We start from the raw sequence: 13,811 nt of genomic DNA, 5'->3' as shown, positions 1-13,811 counted from the left end.
CGGGAGATATCAGGAAATTCTGCAGAATGGTCATGAAAGTTACAAATTCTGGAAAATTTGAAGCCTGCAGATATTATGGATGAAACAATGCCACTAGCACAGCTACTTGCATATGATTTTGCAGACCTCGCTTTTGTCCGGACAAATATCACCCACCTACAATGGCTGCTCCAAAAGTAATGCTTCCTATTTATTTCCATGGGAACTACAATGGATACAAAGAGCACAGTAACACTTTGATAGAGCAAATTCTCAGCTACCAAACGCTGTTTTTCAACACAGTCACCACCATTAGCTGTGCATTTTCACCAGCAATGAATAAGAGCCTGCATGCCGTGCTCATAAAAATCTGCACCAGCGGAGGTGACCCATAGTTGCCACTGCTGAAACTCACTGCCAACCACCTCACTGTGCTCACAGCCACTGTGTGGTCTCCAGAAACATTCACCAAGGATCGATGAATGTCACTGGGTGCCATTTTTTCTGCATGGAGGAATTCAATGACACACCTTTGCTTCATCTGCACTTCCATGTCAGATGCCATTCTGTAAGACTGCCCCTCTGCTGCCATCTGTCACACGGCAACAACATGTAATGGGATAGTAGTGGGAAGGTTCAACCTCTGCTGCCATACCACCAACATCTGCCTCTGACGTAGTGGGCCAACAGAATAAAATAGGAGGCCTTATTTTCGGAGCAGCCCTCATAGTTTGTGAGGCAGCCACCGGGGAATGCCTAATTTAAAAAGTGCTAATAAAAAAGAGCATGCACTCAACATATCCTCTTGACTGTGGCTGCTTCCCTGGCATGATGAAGGACTAAGAAGAATCTCAAATGAAGAATGTGTGGAGGAAGAACGGCTTTTCATTAAACCCACTGGTTCAGCTGGAAAAGGCAGACAAGCCCCCAGGCACCAAAGCCCTACTTCAAGTCAGAAATGTTGGCATTTACCTCCGAATTTTAACGCGGCAGTGTGAATCACCGAGCCCACCCAAGAGGAGATGCTGCCGGGCGTGGGAGCCATGCAAGTTGTCAGCACGGAGCCCGGCATTAGGCAGACCTTTGCAAAATTCCTGTCTGCAAGGCAATTACTACAGTTTGCTTCCCTTCTCACCTTTTTACTCGTATATGCGTGTCTTTGTCTTGCCAGCACCTCGGTGTAGTTAATCCCTGGAAGTGCTACAAGGGAAACCTGCAGTCAGGGGCGGTGTGAAGCATCCAGTGTCATCACACTGATGTTCATGGAGGCATCACTCCTTTAAACCTGAAACGTGCCAATTATTTTCCCTTTAGGTATACGTGTGTGTGTTCATCTTTCAGAGTGACTGTATAGCTTCTATTGTTGGTAGATGTGCACACCAAGCAGTGATGTTCCTCTATATCTTCATGTAGTCCAAACTGGATGATCTTTGAGATCCCTTCCAACCACAGCTGTCCTCATTTCCCCTACGAGGGCAGGCTGAAAGAGCTGGGGCTGCTCAGCCTGGAGAAGAAAAGGCTCTGGGGAGACCTGATAGTAGTGTTTCAGCATCTAAAAGGTGCTGTAAGAAGGAAGGGGACAGATTCTTTAGCAGGGTCTGTTGTGATAGGACAATGGGAAATGATTTAGATTGGATATAAGGAAGAAGTTTTTTACAATAAGGGCAGTGAAGCACTGCCACAGATTGCCCAGAGAGGTGGTGGATGCCCCATCCCTGCAGACAGTCAAGGTCAGGCTGGACGGGGCTCTGAGCACCTGATGGAGCTGTAGGTGTCCCTGTTCACTGCATGGGGGTTGGACCAGATGATCTTTAAGGGTCCCTTCCAACTCAAATGATTCTATGCTTCTGTGATTCTATGATCTTCAGGACCTGTTGAGGCTGCAAATACCAACTGCTCATTTACTCCTATAAGAATCTCAAAAGCAAAAGGATGGATTTTCATTTTTTTAGCTTGTTTGTTTGTTTTTACCCAGAGAGTGTGTCCACATCTTAGCTGTTCATTTACATCATGAGAAGTCTTGGTCTGAACCTCACTTTCTTTCCATGGGAGGACAAGAGCAGCTGCCACCGGGCAGGTCAGGCTGCCCCAGAGAAGGCTGCGCAGCAGGACCTGGTTCTGCCATCCCAAATTGTGCAGCAGGAAGAGCCCCACACAGCAAGGACTATAGGACCAAACTCCTTGGATGCAGAAACTAAAAAAAAAACACAACACAAAAGCTTGGAAGCAGGAGAAAAGGCTCATCCGGAACCCCCGGGGGTCCCCAGGCTGCCACCGCCCTCCCCTTCCCGGGGGAAGGGACATTATCGTGCAAATGAGCCCTCCAGGAAACCCACTTTGTTTCCAAATTCCTCCCTCTAGCCCTTGAATGCTGATGAGGTTGCCTGAAAGCAACCGAGTCGAGCTTTTACGGTAAAATCCCACCCGCTTGGTCCCCTAGAATGGGAACGGGGATTTTACACACAGGGGCAGCTGGGCTCGTGATGCTGTGGCTGCAACCATCCTCACAAACTTCCTTCACCCTGATCCGGGGTGGTTGGCCCAGCGTCAGCAAGTCCCACTCGAGCCTTGTCTTTGACCCTTCCCGTTTGCTCAATGAGCTCACCGTAATCTGAAAGATGAAACCGGTCTTTTTTTTCATTTATTTTCTACATTCGAGGAATAAAATCCACGAGGGTGGTGGTGACTGCTTGTAGTAAATCTTCCTCAAAGCACTGTTTTATTTCCTCCTATTACAGGGAATTTGTGTCCATTCTTTACTGAGTTGCAAAACCAGACTTGCAACCCACTCCATGCACTGTAGGACACACAGAGCTGCATTATGTTACTGCTCCAAAACCAAGATGCCAAGTAAGAAGACATTGCTTCAAATTCTGCTCCCACTTACCAACCCCACTGCAGAGTGGGGAGTGTGAGAGTTCTAAAGACACTGGCAAAATCATGGGGTTTTATTTCAGCACATAAGAAGGGCATTACAACCCCTTTTGCCAAAACCACCCAGGATTTTTACTGACTGCTTTCTTCCACCAAAGATGACTTGTTGCGTTTTGGCACGCCGTACTGAGAATGCTTGCTAACTGAACAAGGTGAAGGAAGGTGCAACCTTTCCTCAGCCTGGGACGTCTGCGTGGGCCTGTGGACACAGCAGAGAGAGCCTCTGAGCGCACAGGGAGTGCACCCTGATGGTGGGCAGACCCTCGGTATTACACCCGGGCAGACGTAGCTGTGGGGTGGAGCTGGTCAGCACGATGTGCTCTGAGCAAAGCCCAGCCCGGCCCTGGGGCCTGGTCACCTCAGCGAGGCTGAGTCAGGGCTGGTGGGACGAGCCACACCTCGTGTGGCTAATGGATCCCTGCTCAGATCCCACGCCGTGACCCCGATGGGTGGACTCCTGCAGGACTGCCTCCCCGTGCTCTTACTCACAGCCCCACACGCAGCACAGGAAGGTCACGCTCGGTTACAGCTGAAATGGGCTTTCTTAGTTTCCCCCCCTCCAGGCAAGACACTGTAGCCTTGACTTGGGCAAAAGTCCAGCTTGAAATAATGAATGTAATTACCTTGTAAGCACCTTAGTGGAAAATATTGGTAGAGCTAATTATACAGAGATGCAGTGCTAAGTCATTTCCTAGTGTTTAAAATACAAATATTCATGTTTTCTCATCGGGGATGTTGAGAAGATGACTTATCGCTGCAGTCTAATGAGGTTGTAAGTTTTGCAGCTGTTGCAATTGGTTTAAGGCAAAGGTTCCCCATGCTGATTTTAATATCCCTTGTTGGCACTACATGGAACAACATTAGGATGTGTATTAGGGTGTGTAAGACCTGGCTTTGGAGCTCTCGGCAAGGACGGGCTCTTTAACAGTGGCCCTTTAAGCATTACAAATTGAGGGTTTTTCTTGTTCTTTTGCTAAAAGACATTTCAGGACCGAAAAGCTGAAGGTGGGATTTCCCTAAAGGGAAACAAAACCCCCATGGCCCTGAAAGCTGCCCGACAGGTATTGCCAGCCAGCAGAGAAAATACCAGTGTAAGCGCAGGCAAGCACAGGGCAAACTCGTCTAGCTCATCATCGTTGGGTGCCTTGCCACAACTGCTCCAGCCCTGCTGAAGGCAGCCCCCAGAAATCACAACACCGCTTTCTCACAAGTCAGCATAGAATCTTTTAATACTTTACATAAAAAACTGCATACACAGTCCATAGTTTTTATGTAAACATCATATACATCTCAGTTTTCGCCATGTCAAATTTTTAAAAACAACAGCAAAAAAAAAAAAAAAGAACCAGTCTCAGTACCACTGTTGAGGGAGGGAGAGAAAGGAAACAAACAAATGGGTAAATTTGTTCTCTGAACCAGAGAAACGCAGTATTATTTTCACCTGGGTCTTCTACCCAGTGAAAATAAGTTTTAAATACACCTAAATTCTTTAATCTGCCCTTTAGTATTAAAGTCTGATACACTCGATGCATAAGGAACAGTGTTTTCATCTTTTTGTTTTTCCAAGGCAAAAAAGATGCGGTGATTTCATTTACTCGTGTTGAAGTCACAATTTACAACAAGGCCCAGATGAGGTTACTGAGTAAGAATGTTCCCAATGCTACAGCCTTGAACGCAGATGACAAGTGCATTGAGTATTTAAAAAAAAAAATCCAAGTTGTGCAAAGTCATTTCATTTCAAAACAAAACTTTTAAATAAATCCAAATCAATGCATTTGCAGAAGACAACATTAAATGAAGGAGCAGGCACCAAGATCATAATATGGCAATATCGCTCTGTCCCCCTCGCTCACCCTGCCCCATCCATCAGGAGGGCAGCATCCAGCAAGGAGAACAGAGCAGCCCAGCTTTACTTCCCAGCCCGGTGCCTTCTGCAGCTGGAGACAATTCAAGGCTCGTGTTACCAGCAGGCATCGGTCATGCCGGGCAAAGTTCCTTTGCACAGCAGAAGTCCCAGCTGGGCACCCCCACCCCACCTCACTTTAAATAAGCACCCCTGCACTACCCCGGTTTGCACAAGACAGAAAAAGTAAGATATATACAGGCTTTGCTTGGGATGACCCTCCCCTCCCAGTCCAGGTCTTCAGGGCCAATTTCGACAGCAGGTCAGGTTCAGGCCAGAAGACCTGCAGGAGACACTAGGATGCTGCAAGCAGCCCGAAAGACACTGCCCCTTCCCCAGCTCGCCTGGGGGGAGGCACATGCATGCAGGAGGCAGAAGTCCCTTCGAGCATCTCAGCTCCACCGCTCTCCTCTTGCAAAAGAGAGGAGGCCGCCTGGGAGCCGGGAGCCGCAGGTGGTGGGCACAGGTGAAGAGCTGGGTGCAACGTTTGCTCAATCCAGTCTCAGCAGCTTCTTGTTGAGAGTCATCGATCAACTTGCAGGGGCCGGCGGCGGGAGAAGGCTTCTCCCCACCCGATTCCCAAGACTCAGGGCATGCAATCCCTCCCCCTCCCCTCTGTCCCCACGGCTGAGCCAGCACAACCCTTTTCGGCTAAGGGAGCGTGCCCCCTCCCTCAGTCCCCACCCCCATTCATTGCCAGCCCCCAGCTGAGGGGACAGGCAGATGCTGTGTGCATGCGTGCCCCAGCTCCTCTCCGCCTGCCAACAGGTGACCCAGGCGCCATGCCCAGCGCCGCGCTCCAGCCGCGCCCTATAGGACCTTGCAGCAATTGATGCAGCCGTTCTGAGTGCCGTAGCGCTTCTGCAAGGCCGCCCGGGTGGCGGTCTCAAAGACCTCCCGGACACCCTCCTTGGTCTTGGCCGAGCACTCCAGGTAGTCGTAGGCCTGGATGCGGATGGCCATGGCGCGGCCATCCTCAGTGCGCACCGGCTCCTGCTTCATGCGGGCCAGCTCGTTGCGCACGTGCTCGTCGTTGCGCAGGTCTTTCTTGTTGGCCACCAGGATGATGGGGACGTTGGGGCAGAAGTGCTTGACTTCGGGCACCCACTTCTCCGGGATGTTCTCCAGCGAGTCCGGGCTGTCCACAGAGAAGCACATGAGGATCACGTCCGTGTCTGGGTAGGAGAGAGGACGCAGGCGGTCGTAGTCCTCCTGGCCGGCCGTGTCCCACAGGGCCAGCTCCACCTGCTTGCCGTCCACCTCGATGTCGGCCACGTAGTTCTCGAAGACGGTGGGCACGTAAACCTCGGGGAACTCGTCCTTGCTGAAGACGATGAGGAGGCAGGTCTTGCCACAGGCGCCGTCCCCCACCACCACCAGCTTCTTGCGGATGGCGGCCATGGCCAGGCTCGCCAAGCTGGCCTTGCCGTGCAGCAGGACGATGGCAGGGCCCTCCTCCCCGCGGCCGCCGCCTCCCGCTTCTTCTCGTTTCTCACAGGGCACCGTGGCGAGCCGGGCCCGCGCAGGCAGGCTCCCCGAGCTGGCACCGCGTCTCCGTCCGCTGCCTCGGGGACACGCTTCAGCCGCCGGTCAGTCCAACTCTACGCGAGGGACCCGCTCCAGCTGCCGGCCGGCCCGCAAACAACAAAACAGCTACAAAGCTCTCCGCGCCGCCACTGCCGCAAGCAGAACGCGGCGCCGCTATTTAAAGGCTCTCCGACTTTCCTAATATAGCCAGCCAATGGGAAGGCAAGGAGTGAGGTCATCCCCGGCGGGGAGCGCCACGATTGGCCGAGCCCTGCGGGCGGGAGGCGGGGCGCGAGGAAGGAGGGGGCGCGCGGCGGGGCTGAGGGGCCCCGCGCTGAGGGGCGGCTGAGGGCGGGATGGGGGCGGTGGTTGTGGGGCACGGGACTGGGCTGTGGGGCTGAGGAGCCGGGCTGGGGGCTGTGCGCTGTGCGCTGTGCGCTGGGACCCCACAGGGGCTCTGCGGCAGGGCAGCCCCCGACCCGTTGTTCCTCAAGGCAGCCCTGCTCCTGAGAGGCTGGAAGCAGAGGAAGGAAAACCGCCGCGTCCCGGGTGTAACCTCCCAAACCCAAGCGGAGAGCTGAGGCTGCTTCGGGCGGTTTAGTGCAAAAAAGCCTTCGCTTTCGGTCACTGTTGAAAAAACGCAGGGCTCAGCCACTTCCCCTCTTTAATGGAAACAAATAATCATGTTTGAGAGTCTCTCCTGCCAGCTTTTGGCCGGAAAGGGGCTGAGGAATTACGGAGCGGGAGAACGAGTGGGCGTGAACCGAGATGCCCTTTTGCTCGCAACTCACGGAGATATCAGAAGTCACAGTCACGAAAAAATGAACGTGGAAAATAAACGAGCGCAAAAGCCCCAGAGTATGAGATCGCTGGGAGCGCAGGGTGTGTGCCCCAGCACGAGCAGATGGTTCTCGCTGCTCGCACCGCGCAGTTCCTGGTGCTCACCCGGTGCAGCTATCGCTGTTTGCTGGCTGTTGTCTCCCAGCACTTTCCGCCTCGCTGCTCAGGGCTGGGCCCAAATCCTTTTGCTAGACAGCAAAAGAACAAAAAGGAGAGATTTGAACACTGTGTTTGCTGTTGAAAATTGTATTTGAAATACCCGCTTGAAGACCAAATACGCCATTGAGCACATCACACTGCTTAGCTTGTGACTTTCAGTGGAGTGTTATGGAGCCCTGTGTAAGGGTTCACTTAACGCTAAGCATTGAAATGTAATTCCTCTCCTGTGAGATTTTTTGTAATTCCCATGTCTCCCTGTTAGAAGAGCACGTCTCGGTTTGGTGATGGGTGGATGCGTACCTGATCTTACTTCGTACAGCATCTTTCATGTGAAGTGTTCTGTTTGGAAAAAAAGCAGACTGTGAAAGTGTGGCCACAGTCATCAGTGTTTTCTGATACCTTTGAACTGTCAACAGGCTACAATTCTGATTTCCGTTGTCCCTTTACATTTATTATCACTGCTCACAATTGCAAGTTCTTCCCAAACCCAACGGAAGTCACCTGCGTTGAAGTCTTCTTTCCCATGCTGGCATGTCCTTTTCATGATGAAGCACGAGCGGCGTGCAGCTATTTTCTCTAATAACATCACAAGCATGTACAACCCTTCTGACAGGCAAGCGTCGTTAATTTGCTGAAGAATGTAAATCTTCATACGTTTGCTGTTTTCCAGTTCCTTGCAGCAATTCGGAAGCGGCGGTGGTTCTTTCGCCGGAGTTCGGTGCCCCCTGGTGGCCGCCCTGCTGGCGGGGATGCCCGCCTTCCCCACGGCTCAGGAGCTGCCGAGCCCGGCCTGCCTCCGAGGGAGCCGCAGGAGAAGCTGCGAGTGCCTGACAGCTCGTGGGAGGTGCTGCTTAAATATGCTTTTGAATTCGGTTTTATTTTTATTCATTTTTATTCCCTATTCATCGTAGGGAAGTTAGACTGGATGACCTTTAATGCTCCCTTCCGACTCAAACGATGAATCTATGATTTGACTTTTGGTTTGCATGAGGAGTCGTGGCTGAATATTTGATGTTGTCTTTTCATCAGCACAGCGCTTCATTAAACAGAAAAAAAAGAGCCACCCGAATGAGCAGTTATGTTGATCATCTCATCTGTGCTGCGCCGTGAAAGGTAGGGAAATATGTAGCTTATTCATATCAAAGCACACAGCTCTGTTGTTCACCCAGAGTGCTGCGAGCAATTATCTGTGTGCCTCAGTGTGCAGAAGGCCAACTTAAGCAGCCCTCATGCATACCCCTTCAGTGTTGTAGACTTCAAGACAGGGTGGCCTTATCTGAACAGTCTGCTCATCTCAACTTCAAAGCTGTGCTCAGGAAATGTTCTGAAAAGGTCTGACTAACCCAAGTCATACCTACAGCAGGGATTCTTCTAACTGAACAGTGCAGACACAGTTCCAGTACTCAGTGATGGCCTGAACCATAACTGCTTACTTAATTCACTAGTAAAGTCTTCCACACCTAAGCCAATGGGCCCTAATTGAGTCTTAAATGCGTAATACCTGTTACTTAATGATGGCCTGGGTTTCATACTTAGTGTAAATTTGCTACATGACACCTTTCCACTGCAATGGATTTGGCCCATAAATATCAGAAAGCCTCATCATCAATTTCCTCAGTTTGATTTTGCACTGAAGTTGCAGGACGCACTGTGTAGTACGTGCACTGAGCTAAGTGGGAGCGAGGAGGCCTTCATTTCTATTTTTTTCAGTTATATTTGCTTCTCTTCTCTGGAGCATCCTCTTCAGCTCACACTTAAAAGCATGAAATGAGTCAGTTCTGAGAACAGTGGAGATCAGGACTAGAATTGTACATAGGAATCCTTTCCTTTTCCCTGCTTAGATCAGGGGAAATAGGAATCTGAACAGTGTTATAGTGCTGTGAGTGCAACAGAACTGCAGCAATCCTGTAACTGAACATTCTGGATGATAACCTGTTCAAGTACTTGGCTTCTTCCTTCAAGTGGTTACCGAGAGCAGAGATGGAAAATCTGGAAAGAAAAATAAGAGAATAGGCTCTGGGATTAGGTGGCTTTCTTCTCACCTAAGGGATGTTTTTTTACAGGATCAATTCTGTATTCTAGCATGGCTGTGGTCTGGAAGGCACCAAGAAGTGTAACCATCTCACACATTTTTGAACTCTATCTTCTAATTTTTATATTTCCTGATCAAATGTGCATGATATGCTAAGCTATACTTCTTTAAGCAAACTGAAACTTCACTTCCAGTAATCCCTTAGTGTGCAGTATCTAGGCAGAGAATTTATTAGTTCTGCCGCACCACATACATCTGTATGATTGATGAAGAAAGCATGAGTAAGAGGAAGAAGGCACCACATCTTTGCTTTCATTCCTTGTGCTAGTGGTTTTGAGATCAAAACTCAGCCATTTGGATTTTTACTTGATCTAATCCAATTGGCATTTTTTTTATTGTTGAGAAGGCAATTCCAGTTCCTTACTGGAGATTGTTTCCAGATTATATGCCTCCTCCCTGTTCTTTTTGCTAAACAGATTTTCTAAATGGCATGTCTCTAACTCAGATAATTTATGTTCAAGAATAAATCAGCACCAAAAGCATGAAAGCTCAGTGGGGAAGGTGATCTTTCTCTTTTTTGTCAATAAGTAGGCAAGTAAGTACATTGCCTACTGTGGCATAACATGCTGAGGGAGCCGTATGTGCCAGTAACGGCATACCGAGTCCTGCACGCTGACTTGTACTGTAACGCTAGCAACAAGCATCCTGCAGTCCTCATGCAAAGCTTCTCAGTGAAATAAGGGAAGTAAGAGCTTGCTAAATATGAGCAGATGACAGTCTAGCATTAAAAAGCTCTGGGAAGGTGTTGGAGAACAGGCAGAAATGGTAAGTGGCCATCTCTCTACGCTGGTTACAGTTTCTGGCATATATACCAACTAGGCCACTTGTTTCAAGTCAAAGCAGGTTCACTGCTCTCTAATGTCCCTGCTGAAAACCTGGTTTAAACTCTCAGATTCTTTTGTGATCAGTGCAGTCTGCCGGGAGGCCAGGCTGATCTACATAAAAACTGGAATGCCAAGGCACAAAAGGAGAAGGTGAAGACCTGTGTATTTTTGCTTAGGTAAAAGGGAAACACAAGTGAAAGCACATCATTCCAAACAGGAAATGCCTTTATTGTCCAAAAGAAATCTGCAGGACCCACTGACATTGCTCTTCTAGGATGTAAGTGAAGATGCCAGAATCCAATGACTTCAGTTTTGTCAAGTTCTGACAAGATTATCAGACTTCTACTTGAATGGGATGCAGGAATTATTTATTACTCTGGCAGGATTATATTTATTACTCTGGCAGAGTAAAATTAGATCATCATAGAAAACTGATTGCCTTCTGGTCTCAGTTCTCTCGAATTTAAAAAAAAGCAAAACCCTCAGTTGAAGAACTTTTCTGTTGCTCTAAGGTATTAATGTGCTGACTACATAATTGCACATCAGTAGTTAAGTATCTGCATCACCAGTAATGCCTTTGCAAACAGTTCTCTCTGCAGAGAAACCAAATTAATCCATTTCTGGTTCTGGTTTTAGTGGATGCAAGCACCTCACAGTCTTTGTCTACCAAGGAAACTGACAGAGTCTAGGAGAAATGACTGTCCAATGCTGACAAGGTATCAGGGAGTTCAGTTTCCATCTCTGGGGTCCAAGATAGTATCCATAACACTAGACAGTTCTTTCTCTTTAGACTCTCCCGTTGATGTATCTCATTTTGCTGCTTTGAGGATGATAAAACACTGCAAATGGTTGCCCAGAGAGATTGTGGTCTCTCCTTCCTTGTCAATATTCAAAACTCAACCCTGGTGGAGCACAATGATGGACCGGATGATATCCAGAAATCTCTTCCCACCTCATCCCTTTTTTGATTCTGCAGTTCATTTCTGTGGCATGCGTCAGCAGATCTGAAAATCTGAGGGTCCTGAGGGTCTGGCTGACAGATCTCCTTCTCTTTTACTCTCTAGTACCATCAGCCCCAGCCCTTCAAAGCAGTTTGGCAGACTTAATACTGAAATGCTCACTCAGGATGAGTCTTTTGCAACAAGAATGAGGAAATTTCTAAAGCAAACATGCTATGATGTGTTCGTGAATTGTGTAACTTCCACTTTGTTACCAGTAAAGTAAGATTCTTTAAAAAGCAATGTCATTGGGTTCTCTTTGTTGATTGGTTGGCTATATTAAGAAACATCAACCCATCCCTTTAAATACAGTGTTCATCATGACAGTCTTTGAAGAGTGGTGGTAAGTTCTCTGTAGAGGAGAAACAATGACCTAAGGAAGCCGATGTGGCAGCAATATTTGAAGAAGCCAGACTCATACTGAATATCAAGACAGAGAAGATTGATTCTGGAAATTACTATCCTGTAAGTCTAACACTTCTATCTTGTGTAAAATGTCCATGAATATATGAAGAGAGAGAACACTTTTGTAACTCTCATATGACAACTGATCTGTGAGCAAAAGCAGCGTGGACTTATGCAGGATAGATGTCACCATTGGTAGTATCCCACTAGCAGACAGTGGCAGGAAAAACATAGACAGTTTGGATAGTTGTTCAGTACAGTGTTCTATGCTCCATCTCACTCACAAAATTAAGGCATTCAGTGTAGAAAATGTTATGGACTGAATCTGACTTAAATCTGTTATGGACTGAACATTGACCATAAGTAATGCTCAAGATGATAAAACAGAAATATAGGACGCTGCAGGAATCTTGTAACACCCAAACTTGGTTTACACCTTCATTTTTGGATGTGTAATAAAAATCGAAAGCAAAGTGCTCTCAATTTCAGAAGATTCTAATACTAGAGAAACGAAAAGGGCAACAATCAGGAAACAAGGGTAAGAAAGAAGTACGGAAAGAAAAAAGGAGAGAAGGGGAAGAATTCCAAACTAATGGGATTCCTTCTCCTCTTCATCTACCCTCCACAAAAGAAGAATAACCCATTTTGTACTTCATCTTTGTTTTGAAGGAATGGCCGCTGTTAGGAGAAAGCTTACTGTAGTTGGAGATGACCGCTCTGGTAAGACGTGCCTCCTCTTTGCTCTGCGTCACAATCAGCTCCCCACATTCTACGAGCCAACCCTGTGTGACACGTATGCCACCGACATAGAGGAAGATGGGAAGGAGATGAAACTATTTCTGTTTGACATGTCAGGGAAAGATGAAGTCAGTTACCGAAATCTCCGCTCAGTATTCTATGAGGACACCAACGTTATTTTAATATGTTTCTCAGTGGACAGGCCTGACTCACAGCAAAACGTCCTTGACCTTTGGGTTCCAGAAATCAAACTGTTCTGCCCCACAGTTCCTATTATTTTGGTGGCTACCAAGATAGAACTGAGGGATGATGAAGGTATCAGGAAGAAATTAGCTACTCAAGGCTATGAGCCAGTTAACACTAAAGAAGGAAAAGCTTTAGCAGCCAGGATTGGGGCATATGCTTACCTGGAGTGTTCTGCCAAGACAAAAGAAGGTGTTGATACCGCCCTGAAGATAATTAGCCAATGTGCATTAAATGAGGAAAAGAGGAAAAAGAAGCACTATAGGTCCTGCCAGATTTTGTAAGAGGCACAAATATTATTTTATTTTTAATTTTTGTTATGTGGAAGGGTAAGTAGATGTCTTTGATGCTGTTGTGTGGGTGCTATAAGGGTTGCTTTTATGCTGTAAGATGAAAAAAAAATAATCACTCATGTGGATGGAAAGTCTGCAGAATCTCCCACTTGAAAAGTTGGATTTGTTTCCTTCTCCAAAGTAGGCTGAAGAACAAAATTCTAGGTTTGAGTTGAGCACCAGCTGAGCACCAGAAATGCAAATGGACAAGCTACAGTTCTTCACAGAGTTTTCTTGGTCAAGGGAGATATACTCAGACTAGGACAAGAAACTGAAAGAGCACTACTGAGACAATCATGACTGCATGGAATTCAGTGAATCTAATCCTGACTTCCTGGTAGCAAGGCTTGGTGGCATGCAGCTGTGCTGAAAAGGTTTGCTAGTGTGCACTCCCTTCCATGTGCTTCCTTGAAGCATGCCCTTAGGGAACAGAGTCACTGTGCAGACACTCGCATACACATGTATCCAATAGTCTGCTGTGCTAATAGGAGTGGCTTTCTGACTGGTGTAACAGGTCTAACTTTTTGCAGGATTCATTCATAGACCTGACCTGGCTTGGTTCCATAAATGCATGAGGGATGCAATGTATCGTATAGGGTGCAAGGAAGGCAGTGCTATGTACTTCTTCAGGTGCAGGTAAATCAGTTTACCAAGGAACTGGTATAAAGCAGCCTGGCTCTGAGTTAAGATCCCTTTCTTGACAGAAGTCTTACCTTAACATGAGAGAAGCAAAGAGACCTGGCTTCAATTTCTAAAATTCTTTAGAAGTCTCCATGGTTTGAATGTATCTTAGATCTTCCTACCTTTCCTTAGCACTTGCAGGCAGAAGACATGAAG

At 47.7% G+C, this 13,811-nt stretch overlaps 2 protein-coding genes across 2 annotated transcripts; one reads left to right on the top strand and one right to left on the bottom strand.

Annotated features, from left to right (window-relative positions):
• Positions 4,118-6,510, bottom strand: RHOB (ras homolog family member B). Its single transcript, XM_021392161.1, has one exon. The coding sequence runs from the start codon at positions 6,215-6,217 to the stop codon at positions 5,627-5,629; it is 591 nt and encodes a 196-aa protein (XP_021247836.1). The 5' UTR covers positions 6,218-6,510; the 3' UTR covers positions 4,118-5,626.
• LOC110396513 (ras-like GTP-binding protein rhoA) lies at positions 10,746-13,767 on the top strand. Its single transcript, XM_021392160.1, has 2 exons — positions 10,746-11,721; positions 12,331-13,767. The coding sequence occupies exon 2, from the start codon at positions 12,333-12,335 to the stop codon at positions 12,924-12,926; it is 594 nt and encodes a 197-aa protein (XP_021247835.1). The 5' UTR covers positions 10,746-11,721; positions 12,331-12,332; the 3' UTR covers positions 12,927-13,767.

Source organism: Numida meleagris, chromosome 3 (genome assembly GCF_002078875.1).
Source record: "Numida meleagris isolate 19003 breed g44 Domestic line chromosome 3, NumMel1.0, whole genome shotgun sequence".
Taxonomy (NCBI): Eukaryota; Metazoa; Chordata; class Aves; order Galliformes; family Numididae; genus Numida; species Numida meleagris.
The sequence above is the reverse complement of the archived record's forward strand: the minus strand, read 5'-3'. Positions and strand labels throughout refer to the sequence as shown.

Excerpts from the sequence above, each read along its gene's own strand:
- RHOB (XM_021392161.1), bottom strand. The coding sequence starts at position 6,217 with ATGGCCGCCATCCGCAAGAAGCTGGTGGTGGTGGGGGACGGCGCCTGT.
- LOC110396513 (XM_021392160.1), top strand. The coding sequence starts at position 12,333 with ATGGCCGCTGTTAGGAGAAAGCTTACTGTAGTTGGAGATGACCGCTCT.